The 19,954-nt window shown below is 44.4% G+C and overlaps 1 protein-coding gene across 1 annotated transcript in view; it reads right to left on the bottom strand.

Moving 5' to 3' along the window:
- Positions 1 to 19,638, bottom strand: part of Cap (Cbl-associated protein) — a 53,267-nt gene extending 33,629 nt beyond the window's left edge. Inside the window, exons 1-6 of the mRNA XM_076780367.1 lie at positions 19,072 to 19,638; positions 10,787 to 10,938; positions 10,575 to 10,651; positions 10,317 to 10,394; positions 5,799 to 5,885; positions 254 to 5,074 (exon numbers count right to left, since the gene is read on the bottom strand). Coding sequence (XP_076636482.1) covers positions 254 to 5,074; positions 5,799 to 5,885; positions 10,317 to 10,394; positions 10,575 to 10,651; positions 10,787 to 10,938; positions 19,072 to 19,167 — 5,311 coding nt within the window. The 5' untranslated portion in view covers positions 19,168 to 19,638. The remainder of the gene's footprint in view (positions 1 to 253; positions 5,075 to 5,798; positions 5,886 to 10,316; positions 10,395 to 10,574; positions 10,652 to 10,786; positions 10,939 to 19,071) is intronic.
- Between the last annotated feature and the right edge of the window lie 316 nt (positions 19,639 to 19,954).

The following is a 19,954-nucleotide window of genomic DNA, read 5'->3' as shown; positions in this document are numbered from 1 at the left end:
AGCACGATACACCTACGACAATGCAAATCATAAATACGTCTATGAACGTGCATTAGTAACTGTTACGTATTCGATTCTCGACACGGTATACAGTGTATAGTGATCTCTGAAATCCAAAGTCAGGCGAAACACTCGAGCACTCGGGGCACATTCAATGCCAGCAATAAAAAGAAAAGAAAAAGAAAAAAGAAAAGAAAAAAGAAAAAACTAAACGACGAACAACACAGCAATCCTCGATTTCCACGGAACTCACCGTCGTCGGTGGTCGACGTGGCGGATATTTCGAGAAACTCTTGCAAATGCTTGGGCAATTTTCTCGCATCCTCGAATTCCTTCCCGTCGATCAGACACTTTGCCCTAGCGATCTCCTCCTCCTCCTCGTCGTCCAGTTTCGGTTTCCTCCTCTCGCGCTTTTCATCCTCTTTAGCCTCGCTTCCGTCGAGATCGATCCCGAATTTGTTCAGTCTGTTCTTTGCCTTTTCTATAAACTCTTTCTCGACAGCGGTCATGTCGGTTTTGTCGGATTTAGGGATGTCCTGGTGCGTGCTGATCTTTACCACTTTGCGATGCTTCCTCTCCTCTCTCTCGAGCACCTTGTGCACGTACTCGTCGTACATCGTTCGACGAAACGCTTCGCCGTTCAGCAGGACCGCGGATGTCCTCGGTATCTCAGCTTGTTCTCCTTTCTTCGAGGTTTCGCTAGTTTTGTTGGTGATGACGGAACGCTCTTCCGTGGTCTCGATTTTCTCGCGCGTTTCCTCCCCGTGAAAACCGTTCTCGCGAATCGCCTTCTTCTCGAACTGTCTGTGTCCGTGTTTGTCGGTGGTCTCGGACCGATTTTCCTCCACGTTTTCAGACTTGTCGTGCCAAGTTTCGCTCGTAACCCGAGCCACGTCGTCCACCTCGGATGCACCTTTAGCACCTCTCTCCTGCATCCTCCGTCTGACGTGCGTCTGCAAGTCCTCGAACGCCTCCTTCTCCTCCTCCTCGGCCAATATTACGTTCTTGAGCTGATTTTCCAGCAACTCTATGTACTTGAGCTGCTGCGCAAAGTACTCTTGCGGCACGGAATAGTTTCCGTGGTCCTCGGACGGGTCGTCCTCCTCGGTCTGGAGCTTTTTCAGATTCTGCATGATCTCCGTGGCCGTCAGGTGCTTCAAACTGTCCGCGTTGTTGTACTTGCGCGGCTCCAGGTGACTTCTGGGAGGATTCTGGTCGAAAATGCTGGTGGTGTCGATGCATGACCTGTCGACGTTCACCACGCGTTTCGTTCGCGGTGGCACTTGCACTCTGTCGTCGATCAACGCTGGATTCACGTTGTAACGCGGATCGATAGTCCTTCGAGGCGGCGTCCTTTTCCCAGACGATCTGTCGATCAGGGCGGTGTTGAACATAAACGGCGTCGAGCTCCTGACTGGCGGTTCCGGCCAACTACCAACACCATTCGTTTCTTTTGCAACGTTCGTACGATTACCGTGACGGGCCTTATCAGGCTGTTCTCCCTCGACCGATGGTTCTATTAATAAATCATCGGAGAGAGATGTCGCGTGGCAGGAGATATCGACGGGATCGCGTCTCGCAAGGTTCAACCAGTCGCAGAGGCGAGTGACCTTGAGACGTTCCGAATGCTTCGAGGCAGTCCGACTCCTCTTGGAGTCGTCCGAGTTTTCTTTGATAATCTCCAGTAGCCTGTTGGTCGGTTTCCGGTCGGTTTCGCCGGCCGGACGTACCTCGACTCTGTACTTGGGAACCGGAATGCACGGTGGCGGCTGCTCCTCGTAATAGCTGTGCCTGTTTAGGAACTTGTTGTGCAGATCCAACAAATTATCCGCGCTCGTTTTAACGGAGGCCTTCTGCTGCGACGGCGAGAGACACACGAGAAGCTTCGGGTCCCTCGAACTGACCAGGCCCATCCACGCGTTCGAGTTCCGTCTACTCGCTGAGGATTTTTCCATTGGTTGGAATTTAATTTGCTCTGAAACAGTAGTTTCGTACAAGTCGGGTCGTTTCGAAGCTGTTAGTTTAGCTCTTTCGATCTGCCGATCATGCATATTTAATGGGCCTCTAATCTCGCTTCTCGTTATGTTGTTAGCAAATTTTGGAATAGAACGAAGACTCTCGAAAATGTTAAATTTAGGCACTGTTATTTCGTTGATTATTCGAACGCCGTACGGCATCGATAAAATTCGTTTGATGCACAGATTCCTCAGAGACTCTGGACCAGCCGTGGCTGCTGCTTCCTCCGAGCGAGTTTCGGCGTAATTCTCGCCACTGTTCAGCGGCACGTAATACAAATCTTCCACGGGCGAGTAAGGTATAGGCTCCGGAGACAATGGAGCCTCGTGTCCATTCGCGACGTTGTGCAACTCTTCTCCTTTCAAGAATGAAAGTTTGCTTTTCAGACTGGACGATTCGTCGCGTCTCGCTTTACTTTTCCTTGCTTCTTCCGCTATTATCGAATAGACGTCGGTCTGCCACGCCTCCATCGGGTTATACTTGACCGTGCTCAACGAAGTCGTACTGCTCGACGAGTCTTGAGCTTGACAATCGCTCGTCTCCAGCTTTTCTTTATCGTCGACTTGCTGCTCCTCCTCTTTACTATTTACTATACGCTCGAGTATCGCGGCAAAATCATCGCGCTCGTTGCTTTCATCTTGCCCGCGTCTATCGTCGTCGTTTTTCGACCTCGAATAATTGTAGATTTCCTCGAATTCTTCCTCGCTCGTCGTCAACTCGTTCGTGCTCGTCGACGTATTTTCTCGCGATTCGATCCTTTTCCTGCTCGTTGTTGTATTTTTAGTAACTTTGGTGCAAACGTGCTTTTCCTGTCGATGCGACCGTTGATCCATCGATCGTTTTTCGCGCGTTGTAGTTTCACTTTTCGCTGGCCTCGCGGATGATCCGTTCGCCTGGGACGTTGTCGTCGACTCGGGCACCCAACATTTTTCGAGCATCTTTCGATCCGTGTAGTCAGCCGTTATTTCAAGACTCGTTTCGTCGCCAAGGCTGGCGCCGTTCTCGACGTAATTGCGCAATTCGGTAATGCTGTCAGTTTCGAAACAAGCCCTCGTCCCGTCAGCCCTTAACTCATCGACGATCCGACGAATATTTTCGGGCAATTCGGACGCGCTGCGCGACAGAGTTTCCGCCAAACTCTCGATCGACGTCTCCGATCGTGGCTCGTCTGGACTAACAACGTTTTCTTTGGGTAAGGGTGGACGACTCGGAGGACTGTCGTCGTCAGGAACTTGCTTTCCTTCCCGTAAACCTCCAATATTTCTCGACTTTTCTTCGAGATGATCGACGTCCACGAGGCTGGACGATCTTTTTGGTGGCGTCGGAGGACGCCGTTCTTGTTCCTTTGGTGTTTCCGATTCTGGGATATCGCTAACAGCAGACGGTGCATCGGCCACTTGGTTATCCGTATTTATACTAGACGTTTCATTTTCTATAAACATATTCGGTTCAGAATTTTTTTCAAGATCGGTTCCCTCGTTCTGCGTTTCAGAATCGCCTTCTATTACTTCCTCTTTCTCTGCGATGTCATTGTCTTTTATCAAAGTCTCGTTATTCGATTCCGAATTGCCCGTACTCGACTCTTTCGACGATTCAACGCAACCATCCTGACGGTTGTCTAATTTTAATTCCTCTATTCTTTCTTCCGAATATTCACCGATGTTGGAACAATTGTCGGAAAACTGCGATTCTTCTGGTTGCAATTGCACAACGACGCCATCGGTAGGCGGCGGTAATTGTAACTTTGATTCGTTTAAATGTTGGTTCGACGCTCGGTTGATTTCGTCGTTAAATTTCGATTCCTCGTTCCTCGATGTTTCGTCGAAACCTTCTAACGTTCTTTCGCATTTTTCCTCGCGTCCATTTTGTCCAAGCAGTGCGTCACCTTTCGGATTGTCAGTTTCCGTAAGCTCCGACTCCTCCATTTCGTCTTGGCCCGCGTAATTCGATAACTCTGTATCTTGGTGAGAAATATTTATTTTCACTGGTTCCGTCCTCGCCGCTGTTTCCTTTGCTTCCGCGTCCCATTTCGCTCTCTCGAAACGACGCTCTTCCCTTCGATACTTTCCAATCTCCTCGTTGATGAAATCCCTGATGTGCTGTTCCTCGTCCTCGGAGAGCTTCTCGCCCTCCTCCTGTATGATGTCCAGGAATCTGTTTGCCGCCTGAGAGTGCGCGTAATAGGACTCGAGAGCCGCGCGCTTTCTCACCTTTTTGTACGTCGAGATGGTGACAAGTTTCTCCTGGTCCGTCGAGTTGCACGGTTCCTCGACGTCCTCCGAGTACGTCGGCAATTTCAGGTCCTCGATGAAGCTCCTCAATTTCCTTTCCACCTCCTTTGGCATCACGCTGTCCCAAACGTGCCGCGTCTCGGAGTATCTCGCGCTCGACTCCTCGAAATCGGTTTCCTGTCTGACGGAGATACCAGCGTCGCTGCTGGTTTCCGTCGCTTCTTTCTCCACGTCCGATTCCATTTCCACGATAACCGGTTTAACGTTCTCGGTCTCCACGTCGCAGTCGCTGACGTCGTGGATTTGCAGCCGCTGCCGATTACCGATCGTCGACGACTCGATAAACGTCTCCGCAGGCTCGCTGATCGTCATTATTCCTGCGTCCTCGACCGCCTTGTCCTTGTTTCCCGTCTCTAGGATACCGACTCCCGGAATGTGATCGATCCTACCCGCCAATGGCAAGCTGCTGATCGTCCTGATCTCCACGACCTTAACCACAGGCTGCACCGTGCTGCCTTTTCGGATTCTATACTTTTCTTCCTTTCTCTTTTTACATTTATTCTCGTCGTTTCTCCTTGATTCTGCTTTATTTTCATCCTCCTGTACGGTAATCTCCGTATTTTCTACGACGCGGTCGTTGTCATCCACGTCGTCGTCGTCGTCGTCGTCGTCGTCGTCGTTGCTGGTGGTGGCGGTTCTTTCGAGAATCGGGTTAGGTTGGAGCCGCTTTTTGTTGCGACCCCTGCGATTCCTGCGGTTTCGCGTACCGTGCGGCATTCTATTAATCTCTTCCGTGTCCGTGGTGTACTCCAAGGACTCGCTAAATCGAGCGGATCTCGTTCAAATTTTCGTAAATAGGCTGTCCTCCGAGATTATTCGAGGCAGATCGTTGCGTCGTTGTGTCCGCCGAGATGGCTTTCCACCCACGATTTCTCTTTAAGACGATCAAAATGCACCGGCATAAAGTAGAAACGAATCTAATACGTTTCTTTCGAATAGCCTTCCTGAGAAGATTTCGTCGATACTTTGAACGAGGAACGAAGCTCGCGGAGTAGAAAAAGCAACTTTTACAACACATATATTCCCTGTCTTATTAGTTGGCTGATTTAGGTACACGTATAATACTGTAAATCTAATGAATCGATTAATAGAGAATAAAAACAACAAGACAACAAGCCTACTCCTACTACTCGGAATTATTTTAACAATTATTCGGCAACTATCTGTAAAAGTGGCTACTATTATCGATAGAAATATGTTTGGACAGGCACGTATTAATATTGAAATATTACCAAAACTATTCCATGTTTTAAGCGATGCGACGATGACGACGCGTAACAGTTAGTTTGAAAATATTACGCTTCCTTTATGGAGAATATAATCTTGATGCTTGGTGTGATTGTAAATGAAACAAGAACGATTTAAATGGTGTAGCGAAAGATTAATAAAATATATGTATAGTTTGTTGCGATCGTGCAGCAAGCATGACTCAATCCAGCATTCAAAGATATTGGCTTACGATGTTTAAAGGAATAAAATGATCGGTCTTACTTTGTTTGATTTCGTCTCGTTGCTCGATCAAGGAACTCTTCGGACCACCGTTTTCATTGACGTAGCTTCGATCGGGTTTCGTGTCATCTGAAACAGGACGCGTCGCTGTAAACGTACCAGTTTTAAATGATACAAAATGGCAGCGAATTAATTTGATACGTTTGCGACAGCAGACACGAACCCGATGTTTACGAAATGCGCCTACGTCCGCGTATTTTGCCGCCAGTGACAGCCGCTTATGAATTCCGAATGAAACGTGAACGGGCCAGAAATGCGCGGCATGGCCTGTAGGGTCCATGAATCGCGGGAATGGACTGAGTGCGAACAGATCCATCAGCCGTGCAACGCGCTCGTGTCCCCACCCACGCGTACGATCCTCTCGCGCGTATACATGTGTATTGTTTATATACGTACCAACGTATCAGAGATTCTCAAACCGTCCCTTTGATTTCTCGCGAAAGATATCCTCCCTGCTTTGATCGATCGAGAAAGGCTCTACATCGAATAATACGATAAATCTAGATCCTAACAATACCAGCATAATGCTTCTGTAACGTTCGTTTATAGATCGCTGAATATTTTTAAGCATCGATACGCGATCAAACGGTTCGTATCGAGGAAAAAGTTTGAGAAACGCTGTCATAAATCAGCCGACAACCTACTACGTAGACAATTTCGAGTTACGCTTGCGCAGCTTGTCCCCTAAATGATGTTTTTACGCGACACGTAGACACGTATTGTACTAAATACGCTGTATTATGCACGCATACTTTGTTCAGAGGTTCGTGGGTGTTTGCAACGTAGACTGCCGCGGTCTGACACACATCGACGGACAAGGTGCGTGCGTGTGTGTCCGTCCCTCGTGCGACGCTCATGAATAGTGCCACTTCCGAGTTGAACTTCCTTCCGAGTAAACAATGCCGGCAGAACGCCACTATCGCGAGCACACCCATCCATTTTCCACACTTTTCGTTACATCACCAGTGACACACGCGCGCACATGGAGGCCTGCGACGAATTCGAATCGAATCGGAAACCTATTTTCAGTACGTTGCCCCTTTTTATCGATACTAGTAAAACTCGTTTAAATTCGGAAACTCGAAGCGATATCTTTGCTTCTTTACGATATCTCTATCAAGCTTTGTAATTAAAGGCATCGAGTAGACACACTCGGTACGATGTCGGACAAACGAGACACTGGAAAAAGAAAAGAAGCAATTTTTATGTCTGGATGTCGAAAAGATGTCGTTACTCGAGTACGAATGGTTCTCTAATTAGATCTTGCTTCTCGAGATTTCAAAAGGTTGCACGACACTCCTCCAAATATAATGCAACGAACCCCTAGGGGACAGACGCGACTGTTCTCGCTAACAATATCGATTGTTTCGACGGCGAAAAGAATAGATCTCTTACTTACAAATAGGAAATAACTAACTTATAAAGGGATATTTCTATCGATAGTACTAATTTCAGTAACATGTTCGAAATAGTTTATTTTTATCTCTTTTAAAAGCTTCAAGTAACCTTGTGTAAAGAGTTATCGTCAAACAGTGATGCATACTATGCTTATTAACTACGTAATTGATCCGGTGATGAGACCGAGGAGACTCGTTCGTAATGCTTCGCCTAATGTCAAATTGCTAGAGAACCAAGGACAACGACAACAATTATAATGGGAGTGGCGAAATACATATAAAGGAACCAACCACGCGACTCTGCTCTAACACCATTGCCAAGTTACAGCTGCATCTTGTAACGAAGGTTGGGAATAAGTAATTAAAGTAAAATGAATAAACTTTCGATAAAAATATCTAATCCGTTGCAAAGCAAAGGAGAAATGCTGAGCACGAGCTCTATTAATAAGATGATCGGGGATAGTGATAAAAGACAGGATAAAGGAACGATTGCGCTTGGCCTTCCAATTACGTAACGAATCAGTGAGGAGGCAATGAAATATGTTGACTGGATCGATGGCGTAACTAAAGCGGTAACGAGATCCAAGGAATTCCTCGCGAGGGTTCGGCTTTGGCGATGGGTAAAGGACGAAAGATGGAAGATGGGGCTGCGGAAATGCGGGCTTGGCCCCTTCGGGGCATGACGCGAAACGGCACACCCACCAAAGGCGCGTTAAAGCGTCGGCGTCGCGTCGCGTCGCGTCGCGTCGCGTCGGCGGAGCTTGAAAATTCTTTTTTTAAACATTCGCTAAAATATTTCAAACATTTACCATTTTCTCCGGCGACATCGAACCTTTCATCCGGACAGACTTCTTCGTTCGATAAAACCCTATCTGCATTATCGGTTTCTCTCGATATTAAACGACTATTTGGTACCATCTCCTCTGACGGTTCGGTGAAACTTCCTTCGCCCTCGATATCCATACTTTTTTCATCGACGTCTTGTTGGTAAAACTCTCCCGGATCGTATTCCTCCTTAAATCGTACTGTTTTAGCTTCCTTGGCAGCACCCAACAAACAACTTGCAGGCTCCGCGTTCTTCTTCTTCTTCAGAATAGGTGCCCTAACGAACAAACCTATCATGGCACCCTTCGGATCCTTGTTGGAGCAGAACCTTCGAAACTTGGACTTTGTTTGCTCGTAGTTATAGGCGCAGAGTACCGTTTCGGGATTAGAAAAGTCCGTGGCTGGAATCTCGGGGATGGCGACGGTATTCATTCTTCTAAAGTCCAGCGTGTTTAGCTTGTTTTCAAAGTTTTGTCTGGCCTCGTCGTTGTTCCCGAAGCAAGCCGGGGGCTCGATGAGAAACTTGAGCGCCTCCAGGTGTTGGTAGTATTCGTGCTCGAGTTCCCTACGACCGATCCCGATCCCGAGTCTTCCGTTTCCGTCAACTTGGACGTTCCCTTTCAGAATGTTCGTCCTGGCCGAGTCCGCCGCCGAATAGAATAGTTTTCTGGACGACGAACCATTCTGGACGTTGCCCCTTTTCGACGCTCCTCGATGCGTTTCTAGCCTCCTCTTCGGACTTTGGAATCTTCTGGCCCGCTTCCACGACGAACGAAACGAACGTACCATTGCCAGGAACCGAGAGGAACCGAATGTTACTTTCGACCTGCGACGTCGTTTCGTCGGTCGTGCTGTTGTTCCCGAAGAGTGTTTGTTTTTAAACGACGGGTTCGAGGTTTCCGACGAACCTGTTTCGTTCGCCCCACCGAAACATCGCGTGCAATCGAAGAATCTCATTATTCAACGCGAACGCTTTAAATCCTGCAAGCTGGACGCGGTCGATGAATCAACTGTGAATTTTAGGGGTTGAGAGGATCAAAGAAACATCCCAAGAGAATTACGACCGACAGATTTCATCTTAAAAATTAATCTGTAAACCAGTGTCCAATATTCAACAAATTTTAAACTCACGATTAATATATTACTACAACGCTATTTGCAAGTTTCACGATTTTTCTTTCTTCTTACATAATTATAGCCAAGCTAACGCATTGCTTCACATTAGAGTGATCATTAAGGCCATTAGAGCCATTGTGATCGGAAAAGTATATCCGTTTTCGATCATCGATCAATCCCCAATGGTTCCGGTCTGAATTACGTAACTCGGATGCCTAATGCATGACCGATATCGATGAGAGCACGCCAATATTACAGTTTCATTTCCCGTTATACTTTCCACGTTATTCGATGGATAAAGTGCACCATACGATCAATTATTGCCGCGATTCGAGAAAAGAAAGAAACTATTTCTTTCACCTGCAACAACTTTATAGAAGAATATTGCCCCACATATAATTGGGGAACAAGAGAATTTACCACGTTTCAACTTTATAGAATCGATGGTCAAGGAAACACATTCACTGCGGCCAACGTTTCGATCCACTGTTAAAGAGTCACAAAGTTTGCGAGATTGATGAAACCGTCGACCGAGGACGCGGCATTTCTGAAATGGAAAACGACGCAACGACGAAACGACGAAACGACGAAACGATCGAGTTTAACCGGCACACTGGACAAAGTGTCCGTGAGCACTGACAGAAAGGTGGGTCACATAGAGGTTCGAAGAAGAAGAAGAAGAGGGTCACCGTCTCGGGGCGTCTTCTGGCGAACGACGAGGGTGCGGCGCGACGCGAAACACAAACGAGACGCACGACTGTGCTGGCAGGTGTATCCTGTATACATGTTGTTAGTTGTTTGTGTAAAAAAAACAGGTGTGTTGGTCTCTAGAGCGCGATCGTTTGCAGGGCATAAGTGAACCGTGGGTACACGGTGCTCGTCTGCTCATCGTTGCATGACGGCACACCAATTTGCAAAAGAGAGCACGTGATGTAGACCAAAGGAAAAAAGAAAAAGCCAGAGGACTATGCTTCTGCCGTAATTTGCGTTTGTCAACGGGTTTGTTTAAAACCCCGTTGTCTACGTTTCCAATCGTATCGATCCATTTCAGATCTCCTATCGATTTTTCCCTCCAACGAATCTACCGCTTCCTTCTATTATTTTACTTTTTAAATTTTTATTTTAACAAAAACATAATATAGTAGAATAAAAAGTCACTCACTTGTTTCGTTCTTCTTCGATTCTGTCGTTATAATCCGCGTATTCGATGCGCTTATATGTTTCGTCGTCGTCGTTGTCTCTGTAAAATAAAGATAATCAAATGTAATATGGAAACTAATAAAGAAAATAAATAAATATCTAAAAAATTTATAGTATCGAGTAATAGAACGCAACTTGATTCGTTAAAAAAATAGAGCACAGTTAGACTATGACAGTCACTCGAATAATTATAGTAATAAATATGTCTACATATACTTACTATTGAGAATTTCGGTGGTAGTATTTTCCTGCAAACTGCTCTTGTAAATACGTCTCTTTGGCGAGCCAATATTTTCCCTGTAAAAAGACAATTACATTTTAGTAGATAGCGATAACTTTTTAAACGAATATTTGGAAAATGAACAAACAAACATTTTACCGAATATTCTGAATAAAATTTTTGTGAAAAAAGGTACGCGTAAAGTAACTTACTGATTCAGACCAAGCTTTAAGTGCTCCCCAGCATTTCGTAAGAGTGCGTGTGCCTCGCTATTCGTTAGATCCCGGGTACTCCTCTCATTAATGCTGCTAATTAAATCACCCTCTCTCACACCCTGCTGCGCCGCCTTACTTCCCGGATTAACCTGCAACGAAAATTTACATTTCTTCCTCGATTACAATGGGATCGTTTATTTAACAATTTATTTAAACATTTATTCGTTTATTTAAGAGCATGCAACACGACGAGAATTTAGCGCAATCTCTGATCGATTGCACCCTGGGTCCGCATTTCATTCCTGCAATTGATGCTCTTTTAGGTTCCCTGGTATGTACATATAAACCGTATTCTCTTCAAAAATAGCGTCCTGTCGTTTCACCGACATTACAATTAGCTTTACCAAAGGTCTGATAATACGCTGATATCGATATTGCTTTCCTAGTTATCATTTCTTTCGTATCATCAATCGTTTGTATCACGAATCACTTACCACCAACCATTTTTAATTGGTTTCCCTAGAGCTTTCTGGATGGAAAATGGACGGAAACGAATGGTCCGAGCGTTTAAAACGTAAGCGAACGAATTATGTCTGCGCATGATTGAATGCCATGCGAGAGAAATGACTTTGCCTCCTCGAAATTTACTCGTTAACCGATCCCCACTTTGGTGCTTAAGATTCTCACCGTGTAGCTGCACTTTCGTTGCCCTGACACTCGGAACTTGAGCATGTTGGAAACTTCCACGACGTCCCCGACGTTGTCGATATATCAACGAGAGCAATGACGACAAGGTTCGAGTAATCCGTATCTTCGTCCGGATACTTTTTAAAATACTAACCAAGCTTCGAGCAACGTCTTAATTAATAACGAGTCCATTTATATTATCTAGTAACTAACGATTTATTCGATAAACCTATAAAGTTTATCACACTCGTACTTTCTATACCAACAGATTCGTAATTCCCATACAACAAATTTACTTATCGACCATAATAAGCGTACGTTGGTAACGCAGCAAACTGCACGTGAGAAACGCGGTGAAATCACGAACTGCAAACAAGAGTTCCTAAATTCTATCGATAACGATATTATTCGACGGAGCTTTAAATTCAAATTCTCGACTAAATAAATACACAATTATTTAAGTGGTAAATATTTGAAGAAAATTGTCTGATAATTTGTTAAATAAAACCATCGAGTTTCTTTTAACCGTATAATAGCACAGACGAGGTATACGAGTAATTAAAAAATTAAAATAAAAAAAATCTCAAATCGTTTTAAAAAAATTATTTTTAGTTGCAGGGGTCAATTAGAATAATTTTTGGTCATTAGACATACCCCCGAAATCGTACGCACTTTCGAGAAAAAAAAATTCATTACCGAAAATATAATGTGTCGCCAGAAATGTTTCTGTAATTTTCTTTTCTGTGTCACTTTCTCTGGTGTGAAATTCTGTAACCTATCGGTAATGTTGGGAGTTACGCGAGAATAGTAATGGGGTTCTAGAGCTCCATGAAAATGAACCGAAAAAATACATTGTACGTAAAGTGTACTCGTATACCTCGACTGTGGTAATAGTCACTGTTTCGCCATATGGTCGACTATCTCGAGGTTAAATGGGATCAGTAGCGCCTTGTTCCTACTTGCCGTTAATTACCCGAAGCCCTCGCGTGGTATCAATTGTACGAATCGTCGATGTCACTGTCAATTAATTAAATTTAGATGGATCGAGGTACGCAAAGTCACCCAACGACCAGACGATTCACCGTCCAACAAACGACTCTGGCATGGTCCACGGAAGCTGTTTGCGCTTTCAGGGGACTAGAGAGACGCCCCTTTGCATTATCAGTGAAAAAAGAAGAGAATTTGACGAGAAGCAGATGTTAGTTTTGACCGATAATCATGCAGGCGCATCTAAAAGTGCTCGTGTTTCTACGGTTTCAGTGGTCGTTTTAATTCGCAACGAATGCTCGGTGCAACGAATGCTCGGTGATCAACTCCAACGACGAGCATACATTTACGAACTCTGTTTATGTATTAGAATGAATTGTGATATCACGTAGAATGGATATATGTATAAATTAATCGATAAAAGAGTAAAGTAATAGACGCGCAAGCATAGAGAAGGAAACGTGTAATTGTATCGGAATGTTATCTTCCGGTGGAATGGTATTCCCGCAATTGCAGGAGCGTACGTAAGAAAAACGTGAAAAACTCGTTGGTCGGTCGACGAAAGACCGACAGAGTGGTAAATTGGACGTATTAAGCGACATAACTTGAGCCACTCCGCCTACTTAATCTTCGCAAAAAGAAATATATTAAGCTGCCTGTTCAGAGACTTTCATCAACGACTTTCCACTCGCACATAGTGGCTAACATAATCTTTAATTTGAAGTATAGAAATTGGTATTTTGTTGTGCAAGCGATCAAACAAAATAAAATCACCTTTGCTTTAATCGTAAATAAGGGTAAAGAGTCGCGAAAGTCTTGTTCAGATTTACGAACTTTTACATCTGGTCGAGTTACACTTTTATCGTGATTTGCCGATTAGGTTTATTTTAGAGACAGTCTATAACTACGTATATTTTCTAAAGAACTTGCGTTGACGAGCAACAGATTGAAAATGTACGAGCAGCCGATGAGGTAAGTCGTTTAAAAATATATCGTCGGCGACTGTGGCCAATGATTTTGCACGAGGCTTTTACATGTGAAAATTGATTTCCGTCTTCTTGAAAGACCCGACGTAGAGATCAGCTGTACCCTGTTACGTTACGTGTACGTTAACATTTCCATTCCAGTCTCATTTTATGATTTATGCCATTTACATCTACAGGATGTACCTTTTAAACCACTTACATTTGCATCTTGGTTGCTCTGTTATTTTCTCGAAATTCTAATCGCCCTTTGTTCTATACATTTTAGCATTTTCTGTTTCCCCGTTGCGCTGTCAGGCGTTTCAGCCGCCCCCGCTCGTCGTTTTATGCGAAATTCTAATTCGACTAGAACATTTTGTTCATTTCGCTGTGCTTTTTTTCCACCGGCGTTAGAATGACCTTCGACCGATGAGCTTGAGCAGAACTCGGCTCGTTTTAAAATAGCCGGTCGCTTCGCGCGTCTCAAGTTTCGCATGGATTCTGGCGGAAGCCGATACGCGTCGACATACCTTTCGTTTGCTTCGATTACACCTTGCTTTCGTTGCACAGTCCATCGCAGTTCGAATGGTAAAAATTGCATCGATAAGCAAACGGAATATGGCTCGCGATCATAGAATACCATTATTCTGATCATTTTTTTAAGCAATTTAAAACGCATAACACATAACATCGGCTCTTTCCAGAACTACCAAATGTTTACAAACGTAAAACACACCACAAAACACAAAGTAATTCTACTTGTCGGGTTATGGTAATTTTACAAATAATTAGATTGTCTTTTCAGAGAGCTAATGGCGGACCTTGGACGCTGTTTTCGAAAATTTAAACGAAAAATCGCAGTAGCTGGAACACGATAAGTTTTATATTAAAATTTTCTGACATTACTCTTTCATCAGCCTGGGTTTTACGATGACTCCCTGTATATGCGTTTATAAGGAAACGCGACGTGAACCGACGACATTGAAACCGATGGTCTCCAACGAAATAGTAGGTTTTGTTTTAATATCACGCTTACCGATCCTTTCAACTGTTTACTCTAAACGATCCAAGGAGATGGTAAAAACACGTGTTGCTCGTTGCGTCACGTCACTAGCCAAAGTTGCTCTGGTAGCACCGTTGATCGCGGATGTTGCACAAAATTTTTAAACAATTTTCGCGGGATCAACGAGTTTCTTGATGTCGATGGCACCGAGACGGTTGGTTCACTGCGTCCGGCTTGTCGCGAGCCACCGGCCAGTGCCTAGGACAATATTAGAATCGCCGATTTCTAAGCGTCTCTCCCTCCCTTTATCTCTCTCTCTCTCTGTTATTCTGTCTTTACTGACATTCTGACGTAGTTGCGTTCTCTCTGTCACTTTTGAGTCCGTCCTCTTTTCGTTGTCTCTTGGTCGTCGCGTTTCCGCTTAATTTTATACTTGGTTTTGATTTGTTAGTTGGCTCGTTAGTCCCTTCAGGTGCAAGGACTCGTTTGTTGGTGTTTTTTCTTGGTATCCGTTAGAGCTCCGAATGGAAGCAATTGAATGGCACATACCCTCGAACCGTCTTGCCAACTAAATGGCGGACTCATTTTCACAGGACTCATTTTGCGTCGTTATAGGAATGTTTGATGAATTAAAAGAACCACTGCCAAGTGGTGGAATATCATATATGTATATTCGAAACTGGAAAGAATAACGTTTCGTAATGCATAAAAGTAAATAGTCGAAGAATGCACGAACCTTGTTCCGATAAGTGCTAGGTAGACAGGCCCACTGCGCGTAACTCGTGTGAACCATCGCGGAAGAATTTCTTTTTATCGCGTGAAAGCACCTCGAGGATCGTCGCTCGTCTCACCACACTCCAAGGCTAAGAGCTAGCGTATGCGAGTACTTAAATGCTCCATACGTCGAACGATATATGTAAATCGCGGAAGAGACTGATCGAACGCGGCAGCGATCATAGAAATCGACGGATAATGGTTATCAGTCTAGCTGTCGTTGCGTCGTGACAGTCGATAATTGCTTTTCCATGACCTTCTCCGCGATATCGATCACTGTAAATTAAAAAGATAACGAAATTTATCTATCCCGGGAAATGGCGCGACAACGATCGTTTCGAAATCGATTTTACGATGCAACGCGCTACGCAACCAAGGTAAAAGCACGCGAATGTCGTTTAAAAGTTTTAAAGACGCGTTGATAGGTTGAACACGTTGACGAATTTTCAGAGTCCCTCCCTCTGAAACACGTGCGCGTTCCAAGGCGTATCTATCGGTACTCGTCGCGCAAAGGATACGTCTCGGCGATTGTATACTCGAGAGCCAGCGATCGCTGCCACTGGCCCGACTCAGGGAACCTCGACAACCACTCATTCCGCGCAGTCGAGGCATACGGGACCCTCAGGCCCGTACAAACAGAGGTGGTGCAATCTCGCAGCTTTCAAGCTACGCAATCTCTCGGCATAATTTCAAACATATTCATTTTTATCGAGCTAAATGATTTTCTCGCGGGAAGAGTCTTTCTTCGAGTAAAGAGCAGAGTTTCTTTTCATTGCAACTGGCCTGTCTAAACGTGGGAGGAACTGGGTGAAGCTTCGCGATATCTAGGTACACGTGGTTCCCACGACCTTTGCAACCCTGCTGTCTACAGCCTGGCCAGTGTCTTTAATTGTTCGCTAGGGTACCCTTAAAGTCTCAAAGCTTTCGATGCTTTTATGCCACGTAACAAATAGAAAGAAAAAGAAAAAGGCCCTCCCTTGTAACTGCCTACGGAAACCGCAGAGCTAAGAAACGTTGTCTGCCTCGAGGAAATTAGATAAAAGTGAGAAAATTCGAAGAGTGATGGGGTGATGGGAAAACCGATAACGGCCCTGAAAAGAGCCAAGTATCGAGGCACAGTCGTGTGTTTTGTACGGTTTGCGTTATGCGGGCGTTTCGTGCGAAAGGGGCGAACGAAACTGTACCGAGGGGAAGGCAGGCGCGCACACACGCTGGCTGGCACATGACTCACCGACTTACCGAATGACCAATCAACTAAACAGGGCCCCTCCTTGCACACGATTGCATAGCAAGGCTCGCTCGAGCCGAGTGATGCTCATCAAAATGCTATTAGCGACCGTTTGCCCCCTGCTCGTTGAAATTGAAAGCGTATGGCGCCCCCTCCGACCCACCGATTCTTCTTGGAAATGCGTGTACGTATGGAAGTACTTGTCGATGGTATACTTTATTCGTTGTCAATAAAGAGGCAACGCGTCTGCTCGCGGTGAAGGCACTCGAGAGTGCAAGTAGCTAAATAGACTAGAGCCTGCTTCTAAAAGATCGTTTACTTCGATGGGAATATGCTCGACAGTTGTACGAAAGTTAACAAATTAAGTAAGTAACCTTGGTGGTAAGTTGACCTGTCTTGTCCGCCGGCTCTATTTTCTCCATCTTCTATTTATCTAATTTTCCTTCCAACGTAAATGTAGAATGTAGTGTGCGTTTAAATAGTTTACGCGCAATTTATCGCGCTAAATCCCCCAAAGAGTGACTTTAAAGATGACAATAGGCAGAGGAAAAGTTTCCCTATCGATATTCTCCGCGAGACCTTGGAAAACGCGATGGAACGTTCTTTGGTCGTGTTCGGAGGTAAAAGTAATCGATCGCGGCGCCTGCAGACCCGCGCAGCACAACTGCAGCCTGCATGCCCGGTTGCAGAAGGGTAGGCGTGACGGCTCTAAATCCAGACTACGCCAATGGATGCGGCAAACGTGAAGAAAATTGTTGATATTTTCGTTATTCGATACTTGATCGTGCACTCGTTACTTCCAAGCATATTACTAATCCGTCTACTATCAAATTATTCGTATTTCCTTCTTCGAAATTCACGATTCCTTTCCTGTATACGATTAATAAATACTTTATTAAACGGAAAAAATAACTTTGTTAGACAGCGTACAACGGTATCGTAAAAAAGAATACAAGAAATATCAAGAAACTTTGGCCTTGAATAGTTTCGTATCGACCCGATACGAGTGTTATTTCAAACTGTTATCTTATTAATTCGCCTATTAGAAGAGTTAAAAGAAAGTTCAAGTTACGTCATGTTATCGAGTGTAGTGTCATGAAAAGCATGCGAGGTGCGATTGCTCGAGTGACGTGACGGGAGATAGATAATTGGTATCTTGAATCGGGAAATCAGTGTCTTGTTCGTAAGGGTCAACAAACTTATTATAACATGTAGACCATGCTTCGTAACTGTAATAGTATTAGTAACTAACGCGGGCTGCATAATAAGGACGTCAATCTGTGTTCCTGATTGAGGTCACGTGGACTGCCGTTGAATAAGCAATGCGAGTCAACGATGACTGATTCAACATAATCGGCATTCGTTACCTATATTTCGTAAGATGCAACTGCACGACGAGCGGAATAACAACGAATCATTATTATTATTATTAAAGAGAAAAAGACCGTCGGGAAAGACTTTGATCCGTCGTGTGACAATACGTATAGGATCAGAGTGAAACAGCTTCTTGCAGAATGTGAATGCAATGTTTTATGAATTTACTCGACCGTTTCTACCTAAGCGAGTGTATTACGACGTTCGTCACGCGATAAATAAGGCATTACGTAATTTTCTATAACATCGATGCGAGACGGAGGAAAGAGTTTAACGCGACATTGTTCGCATTGTCGCTTGTTTGTATTTACATTCGCGTACATCTAAAAGTAGATGCAAAAGGAATCTAGGTACGATGATAAATATTCCCGTAAAATTCTATCAATGTGTAATATGTATAGACGGACTGACCGAGTTCTACACATACGTATATGTATTTTCGTATCTATTTCAGTTGAATTACTGTGCCGTCATCGCCAAACATAACAGGGGAACATAAATATTCCTAACGTACTAAGCGTAAAAAGTACTGCGTACTCCTACTCGAGTTTCCAATTGTTAACAACGAACATTTACATCCTATCGACTTGTCAGATTTTAAAATACGATCTCTATAGAATCTCTATGCGCAAAGATTACTTAGAAAAACTGAAAAGTTTAAGATCCCTGAAACATGTTTCGACGATCCTTTTAATGTTCGATATGCGTGCATTGTTGAAGACCCTCGGGATGCTTATCCGTGGAGACGGTCGGTTCATCCGCTAACGGAACAGACGTGTCAAACGCACGAGTGTCGCTCAATAGAGGAACAGGACATGATCTTTACAATCTATTACCGCCTATAAACGTAAAGTAGCGTTTATCAACGTAAACCACGTCGGAGGATCAGTTACATTTTGGGGTTGTATGAGTGCTCGAGCGATGGATCCCCTTCATTTTATCGATGGTATACCATGGATCGAAAGAATCTATATTAGTATTTTAAAAGAACGTGTCCAACGTAGTAGAAATAAAATGCAACTACAGGACAACTATATTTTTTTGCAAGACAATGGATCCATTAATAAAGAAACTTTTATACACGCATATAATATTTACTTTTAGTTGTTTCCTCGACAATTAATTTTCCTTCTCTGTGCAGTGCACGGTTAACTTTTAGCGACTGTAACGTCGAAAGAGCTTCCCTTTCGTGATCGAAGAAACAACCCCAAAACGCTGCTCCTCCAACATCGAAACGATTAATGAAACATTCCGTGAATAAACGTACCCTAGAAATGCGTAGAGGTTGATGGAGGTCATGTCCACCGTGCATGCGGAACCCCCAAGGGGAGCCCCCGAGGAGGGTGACTTCTCTCGCACTCATCCCGTCCTTCTCGGCGTGTTTTAGCAACCACTCACCACTCGCCACTCGCTTATACGCGACGCGACGCGCCGCGCCGGTATGTTGTTCACTGCTATGGATATGCCACGCCGTCTCGTGTCTCCGTCGCAAACCAATTAACAAAGTCGTAGTTCGCGCTTCGTAGTGCAAAATTCCCGATCGCGCGTAAATTCTCCTCTCTTACGTGGAAACGATCGCATTTCTGTTTACTGTTATAAATTACTATCGCGGAATACACGATACACTCGAATCGGTACTCTTATTTAACAGTATCGCCGGTGGTCATAGTTGACCATCCAAGTGATCAGAGGAACCTGTTCATTTTTTAATTGACAGAAATAACGGTCATCGTGACAGGATCGATGAATAATGTCGAGACGACAGACGTAATAATTACAAGCAACGAGGAAAAATATGCAAAAACGCGACGTACACGGTTCGGTGGCTCGCGGTATACTGACGGCGCATTCCCCTCTCCCGCATATTCGTCTGCGCGACACCCTCGCTGTCAAACTCACGCCACCAACAGAACACGCGTACCCTCCCCACTCTTTTGCAAAGCCACGATCAACGTTTCTTAACCTACGATCCAGATTCGTTTCGAACGAACCACTTGTGGCTTATGGATCATATTCTATACCAGAGTTGGGCACATTTTTATTCATATTACGAACAACAGATGTATCGTTTTATCTAGGTGCACTTTTATCTACATATACATACCGTTCATTCTTACATTACGAATAAATGTTTACCTAAATAAAACTTG

The sequence above is a fragment of the Colletes latitarsis genome, chromosome 13 (genome assembly GCF_051014445.1).
Source record: "Colletes latitarsis isolate SP2378_abdomen chromosome 13, iyColLati1, whole genome shotgun sequence".
NCBI classification, from domain to species: domain Eukaryota; kingdom Metazoa; phylum Arthropoda; class Insecta; order Hymenoptera; family Colletidae; genus Colletes; species Colletes latitarsis.
This window is presented reverse-complemented; position numbering and strand designations above follow the sequence as displayed.